At 37.1% G+C, this 22,792-nt stretch overlaps 3 protein-coding genes across 3 annotated transcripts in view; all 3 read left to right on the top strand.

Annotated features, from left to right (window-relative positions):
• LOC306868757 (nucleolar transcription factor 1-like) overlaps window positions 1-22,792 on the top strand; it is a 967,110-nt gene that overhangs the window by 917,451 nt on the left and 26,867 nt on the right. The window lies entirely within an intron of this gene.
• Window positions 14,418-18,194, top strand: selenow2a (selenoprotein W, 2a). Its single transcript, XM_079411493.1, has 4 exons — window positions 14,418-14,698; window positions 15,985-16,082; window positions 16,168-16,244; window positions 16,342-18,194. Exons 1-4 carry the CDS (start codon window positions 14,670-14,672, stop codon window positions 16,423-16,425), a joined length of 288 nt encoding a protein of 95 aa, XP_079267619.1. The 5' UTR covers window positions 14,418-14,669; the 3' UTR covers window positions 16,426-18,194.
• On the top strand, window positions 18,904-21,331 carry selenow2b (selenoprotein W, 2b; the record flags this gene model as incomplete). Its single annotated transcript, XM_079414741.1, has 4 exons — window positions 18,904-18,979; window positions 19,712-19,798; window positions 19,947-20,023; window positions 20,702-21,331. The coding sequence occupies 4 exons, from the start codon at window positions 18,904-18,906 to the stop codon at window positions 20,780-20,782; spliced, it is 321 nt and encodes a 106-aa protein (XP_079270867.1). The 3' UTR covers window positions 20,783-21,331.

The following is a 22,792-nucleotide window of genomic DNA, read 5'->3' as shown; positions in this document are numbered from 1 at the left end:
ACAGATGTGGAGTTTTCCCACCCGGAAAGCTGTTCCTCTTTGATTCTATCCATATGACAGACAGATCTAAAGCATGCCGACTCTATGATGCTTTTCGTTTTGCCAGTTATTGCAAACCTGCAACAGAAATGGGTCACCAGCAGTGAAATATGGTGGTCATGTCCCATCCTGTGCTGTGGCTCAGTGCCAAAGTGATGAGTGAGTGCATTCACAGACAGTGAAAAAAAATCACTGGAGCTTTTGGTTGCTCATAGACGTTCTTGCTCCACTGCCCTATTCAACTGTTTTAGAGGGTCAATCATGGTCTCCTTTGGTAGTTGCCACCTACATCAATGCTCATTTGCATGAAGTTTGGTTATGCTTGCTTTTATTTTATTTTTTTTAAATGTACATTTATAACACTAAACTTTGTCTTTTATTGCCTTGACATATGGAAGTGACGGCCAATTTAACATCTGTCTTTTGACCAACAAAATCAATCTTTCGATATCCCCCTCCCCCACCCCCCTTTTTATATATGACTATAGATATTTATCTATCATGACTTCTGTATCTGAGAACCCTTGAGATGCAAAAAGGGTCCATTAATTTTTTTTCAACAAGCAACACAATATGAAGGATCTTATTTCAATATACAAAAACACTCTTTAGCTCGATTATATCTGTGCATGTAAATATGTGACTCTGGACCACAAAACCAGTCATAAGGGTCAATTTTTCAAAACTGAGATTTACACATCATCTGAAAGCTGAATAGATAAGCTTTCCATTGATGTATTTGTTAGGATAGGACAATATTTGGCCGAGATACAACTATTTGAAAATCTGGTATCTGAGAGTGCAAAAAAAAATCGAAATATTGAGAAAATCACCTTTAAAGTTGTCCAAATGAAGTCCTTAGAAATGCATACTAATCAAAAATAAAATTTTGATATATTTACAGTAGGAAATGTTTAAAATATCTTCATGGAACATGATCTTTACTTAAGATCCTAAAGAGTTTTGGTATAAAAGAAAAATGGATAATTTTGACTCATACAGTGTATTGTTGGCTATTGCTACAAATATACCTGTGTTACTTATGACTGGTTTTGTGGTCCAGGGTCACATATACTTATGTGAACAAGAGGAGTGTTACTTTTAGTTGAGAGAAAGAAAAATGTGCATGTAAGCGTTTATATCCACCACATGAGAGAGAACATCACCTGTGATTGGTTACTGAAAAGGAATTAAACTTCTTTCACAAACTATTTGTGTGTGTTTCTGAGTGGAGTCCAGCCAAGCAGTAGGAGAGTGGGAGAGTATCTTAAAAGCACATACATTACCATCTCTTTCATCCTAACTATTTATCATACTGTTGTTTTCTAGGCCCCCTTATACCTTATCTGAAAAACAGAAGGATAGAAGGAAAAGCAGAGAGGAGGAATTTGGTAAGTGATGAACCCATCAAAGTCTCATCATTGTTTTCCTATGTGCTTTTCTGTGCTTCCATGTCTTTATAACTTTCCCCGCTCTAGATCTTGCATTGAGCTTTCTTTCTCTCTCTCACATACACACACACACACACACACACACACACACATACACACACACACATACATACATACACAAACATTCATCCAGTCACTGCAATACACACAGTCTGATGAAATGTTGTCTCTTTTGCTTTGCCATGCAAAATAAAGTGGTTTACACAGATGGTAAAATAATGAAAATCAGTGCAGCAGTGGTATTTTTAGCTGTACATGTGGTTTGCTCTTATTTGTGCTGATGAAGCCACATTTCTGGCCACCTCAGTTCAGATCCAGTGTATTCTCCTCATCCTAAAACATGGTGTGAGGAGGGTAAAGGCAAAAAAAATGGCATCGCTCTGATTGGCTGATAATGCTGTGAGCGGCATAACGCCCATTTATGATATTCATAAAGGGCTCTCAGACTTTCCTGACTGCTTCAAAATGGTGAAAATGGTTTAATTACAAAGCAATGACTCAACCACTGAGACACCATCACTATTCATCATGTCTGAATTTAAATGAACTTCAATTGACATGAAACACAACATCATCTGTAAGTACAACATTTGTTAATAAATAAAATAAAGCTGCACCTCCATTCCTGTGTCCATCAGTGCGATAATTTGATGGTTAATAACTAAACATTCATAATAATATCAGTTTTGTTGTGAAAATGTAAAGGAAAAAATGTTTTTTCAAAGTTGTAAATATGTGACCCTGTACCACAAAACCAGTCTTAAGTCACTGGGGTATATTTGTAGCAATAGCCAAAAATGCATTGTATGGCTCAAAATTATTGATTTTCTTTTATGCCAAAAATTATTAGGATATTAAGTAAAGATCATGTTCCATAAAGATATTTTGTAAATTTCCTACTGTAAATATATCAAAACTTAATTTTTGATTAGTAATATGCATTGCTAAGAACTTCATTTGGACAACTTTAAAGGCGATTTTCTCAATATTTAGATTTTTTTGCTCCCTCAGATTCCAGATTTTCAAATAGTTGCATCTCTGCCAAATATTATCCTATCCTAACAAACCATACATCAAAGGAAAATGCATTTATTCAGCTTTCAGATGATGTAGAAATCTCAGTTTTGAAAAATTGACCCAAATGACTGGTTTTGTGGTCCAGGGTCACATATAACAAAGATTATTGGAGTACTATTTCATTTTGTCTTTCTACTGTTACGGAAGCAGGACTCAAACAGAGAAGTTAGTGAATAAACAGGTATTTATTGATGAACAGCAGAGCAATGGATTCAGGATCAGGTGAGTGAGTAATTTGATTGACCAGATAGAGAGCGATGAGATGGTAACAGGGTATCTTAGTCTTGACAGGAATACTAGGAGCAAGAAGCTGAACACACACCTCACACAGGCGGTTCCCGGGACAGGACGCTGGAGCAGACTGACTGGGGAACACACACACTGGAGTAAGTATACAAGGAGGTCAGTAGCAGGTAATTCGCTGTGGTATCATAAGCAGTCCTCTTCGTATAAACGATACCGGACAGTAAGGTGCTGTGAGGTGTGTGTATTTATGGCTTGGGTGATGAGTGGTTCAACGACGTGCAGGTGTGTGTGATCAGAACTCAGGTGAGGGAGTGCGCTGTGATTGGCTGGTGATAGAGCCTGGCCAATCTGTAACATCTACGTCAAAATTTAATAAAATATTGCTGTTTCTTTGTAATGAACGTTATTATCTTATTATCACTTTAATATCAGTGAATTACTGAAAATATTTTTTACACATTTTTTTTTTTATTAGTTCTCAATTTCGATGTAAAGTTGTTCATGCAAAAAACATGCTGAAACTTTGATGAAAAAAATAATATTTTAATACAAATGGTCCACTATTATCTCTTATGTAGACGCTACCACACTATATATGGTCACATTTATTATTGTGTTGGGTTGTCACTTGATATCCAGTAAAAGTCTTGAATCAAAACCAGTTGAGATTCTCAGTAGGAAATGATAACAGTCATAAATATCAGAAACAGACATCAAAGCTTTTGAGTCTCAATCATGTAAACAATTATACTTCCTCTTCTGGGGTTAAATCAGTTCAGCATATTGTTACAATCCATTATGCTAAACTTCTTTTTTATTGTGTATGACTAATTATTCGGCCTCTTTTTGATGACTGGATAAAGGTTTTATTACAAAGCTCATGATATCTTATTCCATGACTGAAAGTTCACGCATGACATGTAGCCTGGTAATTCTTCGAATCGGTCAGTTCCAGACCATTTCCTCCCAATTTGAGCCATAAGGTGAATACACACATTTACTCACACACAGACACACACACACTCCCATATGAGCATTGAAGAATGTCTTTTACTAAGATACATTCTTGCAGTCCCTCCAGGTCATCAATTTCAATTGCAGCCAGACATATATTGAGATGCAACATCAAACACGCTGACCCCTTTACCTTTACAGTGGAGCATAAGCTTTTCGACTGCATTATTTATGATTAGTCTTACAGAGAATCAGCGCAGTGAACCTATAACGCAAATATGTCAGGATAATATACAGGATGGGATTTTATTTACCATCTGTGAAAGGTATGTGTATCTGACTGTGTTTTGCAAAGGAAAGGTCAGATGTTTGAATCTGGTATCTCACATACATGCAGAAAAAAAAAATAATTGAATGGCATTGTGGTTCAGCAAACTATCAGTGAAAAGGTCATCAATATCAGATCAATTTCTAAAGCAAACTAATGGACTAGTGTGTGCTTGTGTTTATGTGTGAGTGTCAAATGGAAATATGTCTTAATAAACCTCATGACCCTTTTGACGCACGTAATATAAAAGGTGAAAGGTCAGGTGTAAGGCGTAGTGGGAGATGAGGTGAGAATTTGTGAGGGTCAAAGGTCACGCTCATCATGTTTGAACAGCTAATATGTGCTGTATATCATTCTTTTATATAATTTATTTATTTCCTCTTCAGGTTTATTTGTGAACCTCTTTTTCTATTGATTAATTTTATTTATAAATTTTGTTGGGAAGAAGTGACTTTGACTTTTCTTTGTGGGCTGTTCTTTCATTGTGTGTCTTAGACCATGTGCATGTGTGTTTATTTGTCTGTGCATGTGTGTGAGTGTGTGGTCTCAGCTTGTGTATGTGTTCATGCCTGTGGTCTCCATACACCCTGTTGGTGGAACAAAATATGTATCCTTTCTGTCAAAGTTATACATACCATTAGACACCACACACAATCAGTCACATGACTATAGCAGATTATCCATAGCAGGACACAACAAAACTGTGTGCAATATAATGAGTTTTAGGACTCCATCTAAAGGCTGGAATACACTACACTAAAATGATTTGTGAATTTTTATTTTGCAGTGTTTTGCCAATTTTACACCTATATTGGCCCTGCCAAACTCAATATTTTAACTAATGGGGGAAAAAATACAATTTGGCTCTTTTTTCTTTATTTCAGAAAAGACCCCCTCAATGGGCATATATGGTGGTATGTTTGGCAGTGGTGGTAAGTCAGTTTTTAAATTAAGTTAATTAGTGTTTTGTTTAAAGTGTCATGGTGTTAAATCTCCCTGTCCTCATGAAAACAATCAGAACTTCTGGACTACAAGTCCAGACCTCTTTTTCTGATTTCTCATTGAGGAAGTCAAAGAGAAGGGGAGGTTACTTATTTCTCTCAGGTTTTGAAGATACTGATGTTGAGGTCAGTCGGAGGCCACAGAGAGCACACAGTATCAGGGCTAAAGTGATGGTCGCAGGCATAATATATAAAATATCCTTCAGAGTTCATCTGATACTCTTCTTTCCCTTTCCTCTTCCTTCCTTCCTAACTTCCCCCAATAACACCTGATCTCATCACTCTATTCTTCCTTGTCCATGCGTCCTTCACTTTGCATTCTAACAAAGAACATTGTAGCTTGGTGAAGCTGGCATCAGATGCTTTGATAGAGCTGCCTCTTTTAGATTAATTACTCCAGAAAGACATTCTCTGGAGAGTCCGTGTCTGTAATCAAACCATTAGTCAAACAAATGTCTATGTTAATGGACTGTCTAAATAGCAACAGACCAATTAGTTCAATTCAGCTTCTTTTAATGCACATATTCATGAAACATTAAGTTGCTTAACACAATCAAACAATACTAATTGCTGTCTCAATGCTTATATAAGCACCTTACCAGCTGCATCAATCATGTTCTTTGTGTTTTATCTGACTTCTGTATGCAGCATCCAGGCAAATGAACAGGATAAGACATACTGTAGTGAGCCATGAGATCAATAGATTACGATCTGTGGATGTTTCAGAAGTTTCCAAGTGAAGAGTTGGTTGTCTGAAAGTGCTGCCCGCTTCACTGATGCTCATCAGAGCTGATGTAACCTTTAGGGAGCACCAATTCCACTCAGCCATCATGCTCTAGTGGATGCAAATGCTCTGGAAATCCTCTGTGTGTGTAAGAGTGTGTTCAAGCCTCCTGTCTGATGTCTGAACTGCCAGATTTATCCAGTTTAGATCGAAAATTTGTCTTTGGTTTTCTTTCTCTCATTCCTTCAAGTTTACCTTCCTATACAGAGCTTCACAAACAAGCCGCAGATCCTACAAGAAAGGTACTTTTATATCAGAAAATGTATTTGAAATGCTCAGATTTATATTCAAACCTATTTATGATACAACCCCAATTACAGTGAAGTTGGGACATTTTGTAAAACGCAATTAAATCAATAATCTGTGATTTGTTCATTCACTTTAACTTTTATTTAACTGACAAAAGTACAAAGAAAAGATTTCCAAAGTTTTCACTGACTGACGTAAATGTATTTTGTAAATATGAACAAATTTTGATTTTGATGGCCGCAACACACCAAAAAAGTTGGAAAAGAGGCCCTTTTAACATGTTTCACATCAACCTACCTTTTAAATTACAATGGTTCATTGTTTGGGAATTGAGGATACTAATTGTTAAAGTTTTGCAAGCAAAATTGTTGTCCAATCTCGCTTCATACAAGACTTCAGAAGCTAAGCAGTCTGTGATCGTCATTATCTGATTCTTCTTTTCATGACTGGTCATTCATTTTTAATTGGAGACAGATCTGGACTGCAGGTAGGCCAGTCTAGCACATTCACTCTGAGTCTATAAAAACCACGCTGTTGTAGCACATGCAGAATGAGAGCTGGCATTGTCTTGATCTAATAACCATGGACTTCCCATGAAAGGCATCATTTTGATGGCAGTATATATCTCTGTATAATCCCAATATATGCCTCCATGTCAATGGTACCTTCACGCATATGCCAGTTACCCATGCTGTTTGACAGATGTTTGCTTTTGCTTCTGTTGCTAATGAAAGTCTGGATGGTCCCTTTGGTCTTTGAGACTCCATTTTTCCCAGAAATAAGTAGAAATGTGGACTCATCTGAGTACAGCACACATTTCCACGGTCTTTTTGATCATCTGAGATGAGCTCTGGCCCAGAGAACCCGGCAGCATCACTGCATAGAATTGATGTATAGCTTTCTCCTAGAGTAACAGAGATTCAAGTTGCATTTCTTGATGCAACAGTAGACTGTGGTAAATGACAGTGGTTTTCTGAAGTAATCCTGAGCCCATGTAGCTATATTTATCACCGCAGCATGACGGTTTCTTATGCAATGCCACCTGAGTGCTCAAAGTGAAGTGAAGTGACATACGGCCAAGTAGTGTGACCCATACTCGGAATTCGTGCTCTGCATTTAACCCATCCAACATTCACACACACAGCAGTGAACACACACACACACTGTGAACACACACACGGAGCAGTGGGCAGCCATTTATGCTGCGGCGCCCGGGGAGCAGTTGGGGGTTCGGTGCCTTGCTCAAGGTCATTGAAATTGGTTGAATGCTCAAAGGTCAAGCACATTCAACAGAGGTTTCCTGCCTTGCCCTACATGTACTCTGACTTCTCTGGATTCCATTTTCACAATATTATGTATGGTATTTGGTGAAAGACAATTCTTTGCAGTTTTGCATTGCGAAATGTGATTTTTGATTTGTTTGACACTTCTCTTGTGAAATTTGGCACAAAGGGATGAGCCATGATAAGCTTGAGATGCTCCTTTTACACCCAAACATGATACCTTGACCTATTGCCATTTCACTTACTTACTGTGAACTGTTTCAAAACTGTTTAACGTGGATATTCTATAACCTTTTCACTTTTATTTTGCCTCTGTCCTCACTTTTTTGACATTTTTTTTTTTCATATTTACAAAATACATTTATGTTGGTCAATGAAAACTTTGGAAATCTTTCCTTTGTACTCTTGTCAATTTAAAAAAATGTTAAAGAGAATTAACAAATCACAGATTCTTGATTTTATTGCATTTTACAAAATGTCCCAACATCTCTGGAATTGGGGTTGTAATAAATTATTAGATATGATAGAAATAGAAAAAGGAAATACAAACTGGAAGAACAGAAGTGCATGCCACAGATACATTCTGAACTGAATTATATACTATATTTGTAAATAATAGTATTCAAAACAGTACGCAATATTTTTCAAGTCTACATCCCAAATGGCGCACTAATCTTAATGATTCCTAAATCCATCTACTTTCGGAAGGCCAAATAAAGTGCTTTTGCTTTCGTATTGAAACACACAGCTTCTCCCTGACACGGCTGCATCAACACTACTGCGGTTACTGAAATCACGCCTTACGCAAATATTTCCACATAGTGATGTAGACATGTGGGGGCGTGTTTGAATGAGCCGTTTTAGGGGGGTGTGGCAGAGTCTTAACTTTTATAAATAATATCTCTTTGGTTTTGAGACTTTAGTCTTTGCAACTTCAGGGATCTTATCTATGCACAATCAGCTTGTAACACTCCAAAGAGAAAGGAAACTTGAAATCGCATCGTATGACCCCTTTAAAGCACAAAATATACATGAATAAACATCAGAACACATTTTATTTCTACCACGGAAAGACGTCAATACACACCATTTTTCAAGTTTAAGTCTGATTTATATAGAAATATATATAGAAATATACATATATAGAAATGCATAGTATATAGAACATACAGAAATGCATAGTATATACTGCAAAAATAGTGAAAGTAGTATGTTTGTATTTTTGTATGCTATACCACATATTGCCAGTCTTTTAGTTTAAAAGTGAAGAAAGATAAGAGGTGTATATACACACAACCATTGAAAAGTCAGACTTTTTTTTAAGTAATACTTTTATTCAGCAAGGATGCATTAAATCAATCAAAAGTCACAATAAAGGTTTTTACATTGTTGCAAAAAAATCTAATTTAAAATAAAGGTTATTTTGAATTTTTTATTAATCAAAGAATTCTGGAAAAGAAAATGTATCACTGTTTCCACAAAAAATATTAAGCAGCACAACTGTTTTCAACATTGATTATAGGAAATGTTTCTTGAGCATCAAATCAGCATATTAGACTGATTTCTGAAGGATCATGTGACACTGAAGACTGGAGAATTGATTAAAACTAGTATTTGTGCTATTTTGTGCTGCAAGATGGCAGGCTTCACCTTTAAAAAGTGTGTGGCACAGATACATTGACTCTTCTAAATGCTTTGTCTCTATTAAAGGACATGATTAAAAAGTCATTTAACAGAGTTCAAAGAGTTTTCCACATTATTCCCCGTATGATGTCTGGTTACAGTTAGTCACTGAACTCACAACTGAGTTTTCATGCTGCCCTGTCATTTTAAATGAACACATGCTTGCCTGTTTATATTTAATCTGAAACATTTCATAATCATTGTCATATGAATTAGGAAAACAAGACATATTGTAATGAGAAGAACATTAACATTTCCCCCTGGAGAGGGGTTTTCCATTTCTACGATAAATAAAGAGCACAATTATCAGATCAAAATGAGAGAAAAAAACAGTGCTTCTCTAACACTGTTGGCATTCAATTCACATGGGAACACTAAAATTAAACTAGCATTATTCAAATTTGACATTTGCCCTTCTGAATCACCAATGTAACATGTAATTGAACAAACTCACTGATTTTATAAATCACAGACTGGAGCTCAAAGTGCTGAGGCTCAATTGAAACACTGCTGACGGGATTACGGAGCGCCTCAACAGTGATCCAGCCATCATGCCAAGTCACTCAAAAACTCAAAGCCGGTTAAGTCTCTGCCATCCCACCACCTCTAACCACCCATAATTGCTTCCTGACCTTTGGCCTGACAGCCTGACTTTGACCTGTCACGTCCTGTTCTGGTTCCCAAGGGTTGTCCAGTTGGGGATCAGGAAGGGGGACCCCTGAGAACCAGACATGTTAAAACAGGTCCCATAGTTTTCGTTAGGTTTGGCGGGGTGAGATATATGGGAGCTGGAAAGCATGCTGGGAAAATGCAGGCTGCAGGTGGCTTATGTACAGACTAGAGGGTTCCTGAATGTGGGAAAACTAAGGGGCTACATTTGTGAAGCCCCTCTAGAGGCCGAAGCGGCAGGTTTAGAGGTACATAAATGGGACAGGAGACGCAAACACGCTATTTCAGTAGTTCCAAGTGAAGCTGGCCTTTGAGACGGGCCTCCCCTGTGGGTTGTGGCACACAGACAGGAAGCTGAGGATGGATGACTCTTTTTCGCCAGGGTCTAAATCATCCCTCGTTCTCCCCCTCCCTCCCTCCTTCTCTCGCTCCACCTGGAAAAACAGTGGCGAGAGAAATTTGATCCTGATGGAAGAGTAGGCTGCGGAGGGGTGTAGTTGTCTAAGCTGCTTTACGCCATTACGCTAATGGAGATAGATGTGGGCTGGAATCATCTTCCCGTCTTCTCTGCTGGATGGCGAGATTGAAAGAGTGAGAGAATATCTGCTTTGATGAGCTGTGAGGGCTAGTGTGTGAATGAATGTAAGAGAAGGGAAGCTGCTGGGAGTTGACGACTGATTGTCCATCTCCCATCTCATGCACCTTCATAAGTCTTCACACATTCATGCAGGGAAAGATTATGGCCTGGGCCAATAGAGAATCTGACTTCAGGGGAGAGAAATTGAGTAATAAGCCAGTAGAGCAAAACTTATTTTACAACCTACACAAGACCGTCGCCAAGCAGCTTGGTGAGAAGGTGACAACAGTTGGTGCCATTATTCGCAAATGGAAGAAACAAAATAACTGTCAATCTCCCTCAGAGTGGGGCTCCATTCAAGATCTCACCTCGTGGAGTTTCAATGATCATGAGAACGGTGAGGAATCAGCCCAGAATTACTCGGGAGGATCTTGTCAAAGATCTCAATGCAGCTGGGACCATAGTTAACAAGAAAACAATTGGTAACACTACGCTGTGAAGGACTGAAATCCTGCAGCCCCTGCAAGGTCCCCCTGCTCAAGAAAGCACATGTACAGGCCCGTTTGAAGTTTGCCAATGATTCAGAGGAGAACTGGGTGAAAGTGTTGTGGTCAGATGAGACCAAAATCCAGCTCTTTGGCATCAACTCAACTCGCCATGTTTGGAGGAGGAGGAATGCTGCCTATGACCCCAAGAACACCATCCCTACCATCAAACATGGAGGTGGAAGCATTATGCTTTGGGGGTGTTTTTATGCTAAGGGGACAGGACTACCGCACCACATCAAAGGGACGATGGACGGGGCCATGTACCGTCAGGGACAGGGCATTGAAAATTAGTCGTGGATGGGTATTCCAGTATGACAATGACCCAAAACACATGGCCGAGGCAACAAAGGAGTGGCTCGAGAAGAAGTACATTAAGGTCTTCATGGAGTGGCCTAACCAGTCTCTAGAGCTTAATCCCATAGAAAATCTGTGGAAGGAGCTGAAGGTTCGAGTTGCCAAACATCAGCCTCGAAACCTTAATGACTTGGGGAGGATCTGCAAAGACGAGTGGAACAAAATCTCTCCTGAGATGTGTGCAAACTTGGTGGCCAATTACAAGAAACATCTTACCTCTGTGATTGCCAACAAGGTTTTTGCCACCAAGTACGAAGTCATGTTTTGCGATATTTATTTCACTCATTAAAATGCAAATCAATTAATAACTTTTTTGAAATGCGTTTTTCTGGATTTTTTTGTTGTTATTCTGTCTCTCACTGTTCAAATAACCCTACCATTACAAATATTGACTTGATCATTTCTTTGTCAGTGGGCAAATGTACAAAATCAGCAGGGGATCAAAAAAATATTTTCCCCACTGCACTTTTATTTTATGGACCATTATAATTTACACCAGTAATATGTATATATTTATTTCAAAATAAACATACTAAAAAGATTCAGTATTATTTATTTGCATGTCATGTGACTCTTAAACATCAGATGTCTATGAGCATACAAAGGTGATGGCAAATAATTGAAATGTAAGTATTTTACACCTAAGGTGTTCAGCTGACAAAAAGGTTTGGGAACCCCTTCTTTACAGTACAAATATGTCCGCTTATCATACTACTATGACTCTTTTGTAAGTAAATACAGTACAAAGATATCCCTTTAACGTAATGGCCCAGTGATAAGCTGTTGTACCCTAAAGGTAAAATGTTTGCCCTTTTGTGTAGATTTTGTTCTTCCATCTTTATTTCTCATATATTTGCAATATCATCTCTTGTTATTTGGACATACCTGACCATTATATGTCATTTTTAATCAATTGCAGGAGAAAAATTGGAAGCTAGAAAAAAATAAAGCTCAAAATTTGACACATCTGTGCCTTTTCTCTCCCTCTCAAACTTTTCACTTGGCCTGTCAAAACCAGTGTGATGTGGTGTCATTCGTGAATCCTGTATGACATCATCATAATGAGCCCATAATAGTGTAATGCGGCTCCAAATCACTGTGTCTCATTTGAAACCCACCTGGCCCTTAATGACAAATGACACAGAAAATCAGTGCACTATTCTGTGAAAATGACTTCAGGAGTGAGTCATCGGTAGAAGCGAGCCGTGTTCAAATCTTAACAACAATCGAGCCCAATTTAACAAAAGCTTTAGCCTGATTTTTTTTTTTCCCCCCTTTCTTTCTTTCTCCTACACAGGCAGTGATGGAGCAATGGATTCGGGCACATTTGAGATCTCATGCTATCATATATTCTCTTGATGTCTTTGCCCCATCAAGGACGTTTTGGATGTCCTACATTATTTTTTATGTGTTATAAGCAGGGCCGTTGTTTAAATGAGTATGCTGTACTAGAGTGTGCTTCAGTTTGCTACAATTTTAAGATGAGCTTTGAGTCTTGTCTGAATTAAATTAAGACAAGTAGAAATAATTCTACAAATAATAAATCTAGTAATCTGACAGTTATAGATTTACAGATGTTTAAAAATTGCTGTAACGTAAATATAAAAATGGTGGTCACACCAGATACTGACTGGTCAAAAATATCTAATTATAATCTGGTGTCTGAATAATTTTTGGTTTGACTGTGGATTAATTCTTGTTAAAACTACAAAGTAATTCAGTCAAGAGCAGTGAGTGATTTTCTTTCTTTCATTTTATTGGATTAACATTAAGGACACCGACAGCAGCTAGTAAATTAGGCACGGTCACTTTAAGAGACTTTGCATCCAATATAATGATACACATCCGATTTCTTTCTCTACTGTTTACTTTCACTTTAGATATAACCGACAGTTTTTTTTTTCGAGGATACTCTCCAAGACAGGTATTTTGACATAATTTTGTATTTGTCGGTACAAGAGAACGAAGAGGCAAATTCTGCAAATTCAAGTGCTTTGAGACACGTTACTCTGCGTGCGCCCTGTGGGCACAGAACACCGTGCACAGGTGCTGAATTGGGCTCTTTCACATCTTTTTCTTTTTGCTAGTTTAAGCTGCGATTTGTATTTGTTCGTTCAGGTGCAGGAGGACGCAGAGAGCTCGGTTGGTTTTTCGGTTTGTGAGACGCGGCTCTCTGCGTGAGCACAGCACACGGCGCGCGAGTAGGCTACTCATTTGAGCTTTTCCACATCTTGTGTTTGAATGCTTTAAAAATATTATTCTTTTTATTATTCTTTTTCTTTTGAATATTTAAATTGGCAAGCCTTAAAAACACGTGCAAATGATAAGCTTTCGTGACGATGCGAAGCAGTGGCCCGTCAACTGTCCTGAGCGCCTTTTTAGGCTGGCCTCAGCCAGTTGGTTGAGATCGCCGGGGGCCCCCCCTCAGCCGTGGGCCCCTATAACTGTCACCACCTTTCACCCCACTAGCGATGGCCCTAAGTGTACAAGTAACTGTGTAACAGACTTGGTCTGTTACATATGTGCAGTGCCGATCCTAGGATTCAGGGGGCCCTACGCAAAACTGGCTTAAAGATTTTTTTTTTGTCTCGAGCCTTTGTCAAGAGATTGTACGACATTCACGTTACAAGATTTGACTGATTTTTACGTAGAGAGGGTGACAGCGCACCGCATTAAAAGAAATGATCATTCATGTTTTCATAACCGCTTGCAAAACTCTAAAATGAAACTAAAATTAAAACATCTTTGAGAGCAAGGGGGCCCCCTGGTGTTTCGGGGGCCCTACGCAGCTTGCGTATTCTGCGTATAGGGAGGATCGGCTCTGCGTATGTGTAACAGTAGCTGCCTATTACATCTACATATGCAAGTACAGGCTGTTCCATAACTTAGTTACATGGTAAAGACATTTTGTTTCATGTAAGTACAACGGCTACTACTAAGTACTTAATTAGGTTATTAGTCAGTATTATGACACTTTAAAATAGAGTGTTACTGAACCTTCGTTCTTCAAATGTTAAAGGTTCTTTATGGAACCATTCAGACAAAAAGGTTGTTCTATTTTATTTTTATTTATTTTCTTAAACTAAATCCTAATACTAACCCTAATAGTAGAGAAACCAGGAATAAAATAATTAAAGTGACTCTTTTAAACTTTTTTTTTTTTTTTTTTAGAACAGTTATATGTCAGGATTTTTATATCCAAGTGGCAAAATACATGGGCTCACTCACAGAAGAATTTGGAATGAAATGGGTTAATAGCTGCTGCCATCGTGTGGCTTTTCAACGACAAGTTTCTGAGGCTGTTGAGCTGCCCTTTTTACGACAAAATGTTTCTTCCAGCTGATAGAGGACGCTAGAGGTTTAGTTTCATATAAGATCAGTCGGAGACGCGGAAGCACAATAGCGTTAAAACGAAGCTGGGCAGATATGGGTGTGCAAATAAAAGTTGAATACTGGTGAGTGATTTTACAATAGGTAAATTATCTAAAACATTATGTGATTTACAAACGTGTTCCTGTATTAGGGTAAAATGTCTTCACGAATGTGGTAACGTTAGATTAAACAGCTCGTGCAGATTGCCAGCTCTGCTTATCTCGTTTCCTTTATGTATTCATGAATACATGTCATGAACTAGTTTGTCATATAATATGTTTTAATACGTGCTGTTCTCCAAAATGCCCGGCGTGTCTCGTAAACAGGTTTGAAAGAGGTGAACATACACCCGGAGCAGTGGGCAGCCTTGCTCAAGGGTCTCACCTCAGTCGTGGTATTGAGGATGGAGAGAGTGTTGGTTATTCACTCCCCCTCCTACAATCCCTGCCGGACCCGAGACTCGAACCCATTTAAGATGATCCATCTACTATGGGATTTTAACAGGAAGACTAAATCCTAAACTGTATATCCCTCAGTAAAGGGGGTTTCAATCTATACAGAGTAAAAGACCCCCATCCAGACTCTCAAGCAGCCCAGGAACCCATTAAAATACAATATTTACTTTAACATTCTTTAACAATTTATTAATTTTGACATACATTAGCTTCTTTAACGCTTAACAGGTTGTGAATGTGCCATATTTTGAAAAAAATAAAAAAATTATAATAATTGAATGTAAAAAAAAAAATATCTGTGTTTTATAATCCAGTAAGTGATCACAGTGATAGTTACGGTATTCAGACTCTTTTAGAACTGAGTTTTTTTACCCTCTCATAAAGATTGCAATGTTCTATATGGAAGCCCCTTTCTATCATAGAATAAAAAAATAAAAGGTAACTACGACTTTTTATCTCACAATTCGGACTTTTTTTACCTTCTCAATTCTGAGAAAGTCTAAAATTTCAGGATCTAAACTCAGAATTTGGTGATATAAACGAAGGGGAAAAAGTTGCGTTTTCCTTATTTATTGTTTATTCTATAGCAGAGTTTAAAAAAAATAAAAAATGTGAGGTGTAAACCTAAAATTCAGAGAAAAAAAAAATCAGAGCTGTGACTGACTTTTTCTGAATTTCTTAGTATTCCTCAGAATTGCAAGAAACAAAGACCAAATTGTGAGATAAAATTAAATTACATAATTACGTATTTAAAAAAAAAAAAAAGTAGAACAAGCTTCCAAAGTTCTATTCTTCAGGTTTATTTTCAGACATAAACTCATACACTAGTTACCACCCATTGCCTGTTCATCTGGATCCAAACGTTTGTTGGATGGCATAATTACCATCAGCTTATGTTCACTGTTGTGTTGCAGCGGTGGATGAGGGTACGAGCCCCGCTTTCAGGAACTCAAGCAGGTCGTCACTGCTGAGTTCACTGATGCGGACGTGAGTGGCTTCGTCGGCCGCCAAGGTACATTGCACATTCATGATTTACATCTTATGCAAAAATATGAATGTGAGCAAACATCATCAGTTCTTCGGTTTCTCTTTTCCAGGGAGCTTTGAGATCGAGATCAATGGACAACTGATTTTCTCAAAGATGGAAACCAGTGGCTTCCCTTATGAGGATGATGTGAGTAAATATCTCACGCTGAATAACATTTTTACCTATAAAAAGTTGATGATTTTTCACATGCATGTGTGTATCTCTCTTTTATCCCATCCACAAGATTATGTATGCTATCCAAAGAGCCTATGATGGCCAGCCGGTGGAGAAAATCACCAAGAGCCGGCCTCCTTGTGTCATCCTCTAAAGTTTCACTGCTTGACCCTTCACTATTGGCTCTAAAAATGTCTAGAATATGAATGGTTCTGTTAACATAATTTAAACATCTAGAGAAAGAGTGTATTGATGTAGGATCCTTAAAAATCCCCTCCTCTTCACTCCTCCGGTCTGGTTGCTGGACGTAAATGATTATTGTAACTCTAAAGTCAGCAGTTACGGTATGAGGCCTGCAGTCCACACATCCTTTAAGCTGGAGGAGCAAGATGCAGGGATGCTAAGGAGGAGGCCAATGGAAGGGTTTATGTCTTTGTTTCTTTTTTTGTTGAAGCCACATTGCCTACTGGGGTCACTGTTCGTCTGCTGGTTATTTCTTTTTGTTTTGGGGGGTTTGAAGAGAATATACTAATGTACTGAAACGTTTGCTGTAAGAAGGGAAAATTGTCATTTTGCAAGTGTCCACCATCCCATATCAGCATGAAGAGATCTGTTGTTTTTGAGTACTTGAAATGCTTGTTTGAAGTACTGTAGGGAACATTCTAGACCAACTTTGCTTGGTGTCAGAGCTCAGGTGTTTTGCCTCTTGCAAGCATTCTGCACAGTAATTGTTTTATTATTATTATTATTGTTGTAGTGTTATACAGCTTTTCATCATTAAATCAAACCAAATAGCTGATTTAAGGGCATTCATATGACTTTCAGACACTGCCGCATGATTTTGTTTGGTTTGTGAGTTTTTAGAAACTACAGAAGACCCTGTTTATGAAACATCACTCATATACGGTTAATAAAATAATGAGCTATCATCTGGTTTTGTCCCACAATTGTGTTTGGATCTCTTGTAGTCTGATCGTGCCTATACCTTTGCTTTTTACATATTGCCACATTTATATTGTTATGTGTGTTCTGCATTGATCTGTAAAGTGATCATTCTGTTAATGTGTAGTCACACAAAATCTGTTTCTTTCATAGGTACTGGCTTTCGTATGTGTGTCATATAACAAATGTTTGATATGACAGTAGAAGTAATACTGTTAAGGAAATAGGAAATTTCATACAGCAATTATTAGTCTTTTTTTGTCTTTTTAATTAAGGCAGTAGATCAAACCTAATTCAATATAGTGTCGTGGGATAGAAGGTTCTTCTCATGGTTATCAGGACAGTGATGTTTAGCTGCATAACTCGATCCAACTGATTCTTTAATTTGTTGACATTACATAAAATGCACGGTTTGTTCAATTTCTGTGAATTCTGGTTTGATTATATGTTCAGTGTGTTATATGTTACAGTAAGCTTTTTGCCAGCTTGTCCTAATTTAAAACAATATTTGTATTGTAAAATATATTAACCTCCTGAGACCTTGCATCCTCATATGAGTACATTATACTGAATTTCTCTGAGACTATACATGCCACAGTTTTAATTCTGGATGTCCTGTACAGAGCACATTCAGGGCTTTTCAGAGATACTATATGTTTGGATGCTTCACCGTGACCACTCCCACTCCTTAGTCTTCAAAAATGTCTGAAATTAATTTAGTGACACTCTTATGGAAATATGATAATATTTTGTAATTATCATTTAAATCTGACTCATTTTTAAACTGTGGGTCATAAATCAACATCTCGGGAAAATGTTATGGGATTTCAAATCAAAATATGACTTTCTGTTATGAAACAGGATGTTGATTTCATGTCCTCATATGAGGACACCGGGACTAAAAGCATGTTTACTACACATTTTGGAAGACACAACAAATGAATAGGGAAATAAATTATCAATATTCCTATGAAATATTATTATGAAAATCTTGTCAATTATTACACTTCTTTTTTCATTACATGTCGCCCCATAAACACATTAATATGCTAATTATATTTAGTTTATAGATACATTGTATATAATGAGAAAATCTGTTTATGGCCATTTTACACACATTTTGCATAAAGAAAAATGGTATCAAATCATTCTGTTATAACAGTTGAGAATTATCTTTATACAAAGTTTGGTAAAAAAAAAAAAAAAATATATATATATATATACTGAAAACTAAAAATGTATTGGTAATTTTTTTTTTTTAAACAATTGTTTTTGCCTATTCATGTTCATTCATGTCTTTTTAAACGGAAACGGTGGTGTGTTAAACACCCTGTTCTGATGGTGCAAGAGTTGCAACTATGGCAGCTGAGAAGACCATTCTTTGTGTTCTTTTTGAAGAATTTTCAGAGCCTGATTAAATCGGTATAAATACGTGTTTAATACTGCAAAATACTCGATGTTACAGTCACTGCCCTTGCCGTCCAGAATAACAGAGAACATCCCAGTCGAGTGAATGGATTTGTGGAAACTGTGGTTCCTAATTATTGGGATCCAACATTTGCGTCACATTTCAGGTGAAGGACAATCCACTTCTTACCTCCGAGACTGTGTTATGATCTATATCAGGGGAAACTGTAGGCGTGTCAAACAGGTGAGCAGTGTAGCCTTTCTGACGCAGGTGTGTCGGTGGATGTGGTTTCCTGTCTCGAACAACCAGGCAACCATTAACCTTCACAGGTCAGAATCTAAAGACAAGAATCATGGTGGTGAAGATAAAAGTCGAATACTGGTAAGTTTCTTTATTTTGTATTCAGGTGCATCTGGCTGTCTTTAAATTACGGTTGTTCCGCATTGTAAATTCTTTCAATGCGAATACATTTCTGAGTGATGTTTTTAAATATTTCGGCCATGTTTAAAAAAAAACATATAACATATTTAGTCATCAATCACGCACTTCGAAGTAGCTGTGACGCCCAGAGATGCTGTGTATTTAGGCGGCATACTCGGAACGAGTCTGGAGATTAAAGAATATACTGCGAATCGGTTCTTTTGAACGGTTCATTTAAAGAGTCGATCTAGCTGTTTACCTCGTCGTGTGGTCCCCGACAGCACAGCGTCGCATATTTACATGCTCTAATTTATTGAAGTAAACTAAATGTAGTCATATATTTTATAATTTTTCTTTTATTAATAATGATGTTTATATTGCATTTAATGAGTTCAAGTTTGTCGCAGCTGATTAAAAGAAAATGGTTAAAACGTAATTTCAGTTTATTCTCATTCATTCTGATGTTTTGTGAACCGGTTTAACCAATTCAATGAAAAAAGGGACCCAAAAGAGCACTCCTTTCCTGAATGGGACAAAGCTAGTGTTGTCATCGTGCGATATGGAAAACCGGTTTAAGCAGTTTCTGAAAATAATCCGGTTATACATGCAGAAATGACTGAGCATATCTCAAACTGAACTAATCTTCTGTGACCCACCAGCGGCGGATGAGGCTACGAGCCTCGCTTCCAGGAGCTGAAGCGAGGCATCTGCGCCAAGTTTCCTGATGCTGATGTGTCAGGCTTCGTGGGCCGCAGAGGTTGAGTACAGAGTGTTCTTCTGAATGACTGTCCTCATATAGACACCATAATCTGCATATAGCATATTTACATAAATTCCTCACGAACTAAATAAATGAAACGTTTGTTGTGTTCACAGTAACAGTATCACCTTCCTCTTTTCTGTAGGATGTTTTGAAGTACAGATCAATGAACATCTGGTCTTCTCGAAATTAGAAACAGGAGGTTTCCCTTATGAAGAGGATGTAAGCATCAGGGAATATTAAATTTTTTGTGTGTGTTTGTTTGTTTATATTGTGTGGCTAAATACTTGATAGAATATATTGCTTCCTAGTTTTAGCACTTTTGGGGTCAATAACATAGGCTTCAGTAGCCTATAGGATTAAGAATAGGCTACTTATTAAAACCAACGTTTTAAATTCTGCTTGATATACAAAAACGTATAAATGTGGGATCATGCTTTGTCAGATATAATGTACGTTTTTTTCTGTAAGACAATGTTTTGAAATAACACAGCACAAATGGAATTATGAGAATAGTGCCAAAAATGTGACACAAATAAATAGATTTCAGCTCTGCACACTCTAGACATTCACACGATAATAACCTCATGAGGTGCTATCTGGGATGCTGGTTCAACAGTGTTGAACGGTTTCTTATTTACGATGGACATTGTTGTCTACTTTTCCTTCACTATCCACTCCAACACATCCCTTCAAACAAAAGCTTTGTCCAAAAATCTATAGTTTGGCGCAATTTTGCATTTTCAACTAAATTCAAGCATTTAATCAAAGCCTTTAGAAAATATTTTTAATATAATGAAAAACAAATCCAGTCAAATCTGTCCACAATTGTACCTAGTGTTGTGTATTGTTTACTTATTTTAATTTTCATGATCTTTTTTCTTTGTTTAATCTCTGTAGATCATGGAGGCCATTGTTAAGGCTAAGGATGGAAAGCCTGAAAAGATCACCAGAAACCGTAAAGAGTGCATCATCCTCTAATGCTTTGACCTCTGATGCCCATGACCATCTCCTCTCCAATCCACACGAGAATCTTGATGCTCTCTTGCAGAAAATGGCTTAATTGTTTTTGAAGCTCTTCACTCGTCTGCTTTATCAACTCTAGTTTTTTGGACATAAATGACTGCCGTAGCTCAAATTTCAAAAGTTATGGCATGAAGCTTCAGTCCAGAAAACTCTGAACCAGTATTAAGAAGATAGTGAAGAGTACTTTTTTCGTTTTATTTAATGGTCAGTTTTTCTGACAGAATAATCAGTTTATTCAAGAGATATGAGACACATAGTCTTATTCTGAAACCTAAAACTTCAAAGATATCAAAGATATAGAATGATGATTTTTAGTGGGAAAAGGGGTAATTGGTATATTGGTAGGGTAATTGACAAGTAACTGGTAAAATTACTTAATTTGGAGAAAAAAAAAATTCTTAGAGTACTGAAACTGTTGATTTAACTAGCTTAAATATAATTGATAATTGTGGTCCATGTATTATTAAAAAAAAAAAAATTTAATAAATAGTTTCTGAAAATGTTTGCAGATTGTTTTTGATATGTTGTCACATAGTCTGCTTTGGGATAGTACATTTATAATACATTTCATAAGTTTTCATGCATTATGAATCATACTAGACGTTTTAGTGCAGCAGTGAATTCTTTTGTAGAAATCCTTCAGGTTGTAAGCATTTCTGCCAGCAGTAAAGGGCGTTTCTCTTTGCTGCTGTGTTCTTTCAGTGTATTTTCTATTAGTTTACACGTCATGCATTAACAAAATGGAGGTGAAACTGTTGGAGCCATCTATAACTAAGAAGATGTCCTAACTAATTGCAAGTAACAGAATGGTGTTTATTACCAGCAATCAGTGGCATTTCAAAAGAGTCAGGTGTGGTGTACTAATATTGTGCACTAAACAAAAATATTAAGTATGGTGATTAAGTTCAAGTCAGGAAGGCTCAGAGTCAATATAACACATCTCTGCTTGTGTAAGACAAAACACAGCTAGGGCATTGACACCAACATTTCATTATACCAAAGTGTTCAATTACATGTAATGGTGCATACTGTACATGCTTATTAAGGCTAAGATAATATGAGGAAAATTCAGTTAGGAGTTTCCAACGCTGCACTGTAATTTTCAAAATGAAAATTGCGTGAACGCCCTTAAAGCAGCGGGTGATAGTTTGTGTGTATGGTTATCACAGAACAGTCAAGCTGGTGTGTTTTATCATAAAACGCCAGAGACTGGAGAAGGGACACACCTACACATACACACTGTGTGCTGTACAATGTAATATGTGCAATATAGCATGAACACTGGGGAATAATATACAAGGCGCACTGGTGTTATTGTGAAGAGCAGAGATACTCACAAGACAAGAATACTATGAATAACAGCAGAGTAAAGAATAAAAATAAAATACCTGACAAAGAAAAACTTAATGACAGAATTTGATTGATTATAATCATTCTAATAATATCCAAATAAATTATGCATTCATTTCCTAATCAAAATTCAAATCTTGTGTCTGTGAATGTCAAACAGCATGATTTGTGGGTGAAAAAAATGTATTTAAATTGTCCATCTTTTTACATTTGTGTACGAAGGGGTAAGATGCCCCTCCACCTTATTTTTTTATAACTAAAGATGGTAGAAAATCTCATCTCAATACTTTTGATGAATCGCTACACTATTTTTGATTTTGTCAACATTTTGAGATATAGTCAGTCTAAACAGTTTAAAGGTAATTGATTTAATTTTACGGCTCTGGAAAACAGGATATATGACATTAAAGTTTGTTATATGGATTTTTTGATACATTTTTAAATTTGTGGAGTAAAAGTTAGACTTTTGGGGTAAGATGATCCCCCAGAAGGCCCAAGTGGTATGTTTACATATCTTACATATTTAAATATTCATATGCCTGTATCTATATGTCATAGAATAAATTTACCTAATCCCAGGCAGGGGCAATTTTAGCGCAGTAGGGCTATCTTACA

The sequence above is a fragment of the Barbus barbus genome, assembly GCF_936440315.1.
Source record: "Barbus barbus genome assembly, chromosome: 4".
Classification (NCBI taxonomy): Eukaryota; Metazoa; Chordata; class Actinopteri; order Cypriniformes; family Cyprinidae; genus Barbus; species Barbus barbus.
Note: the sequence above shows the minus strand (reverse complement) of the source record. Positions and strands in the feature narration are given on the sequence as shown.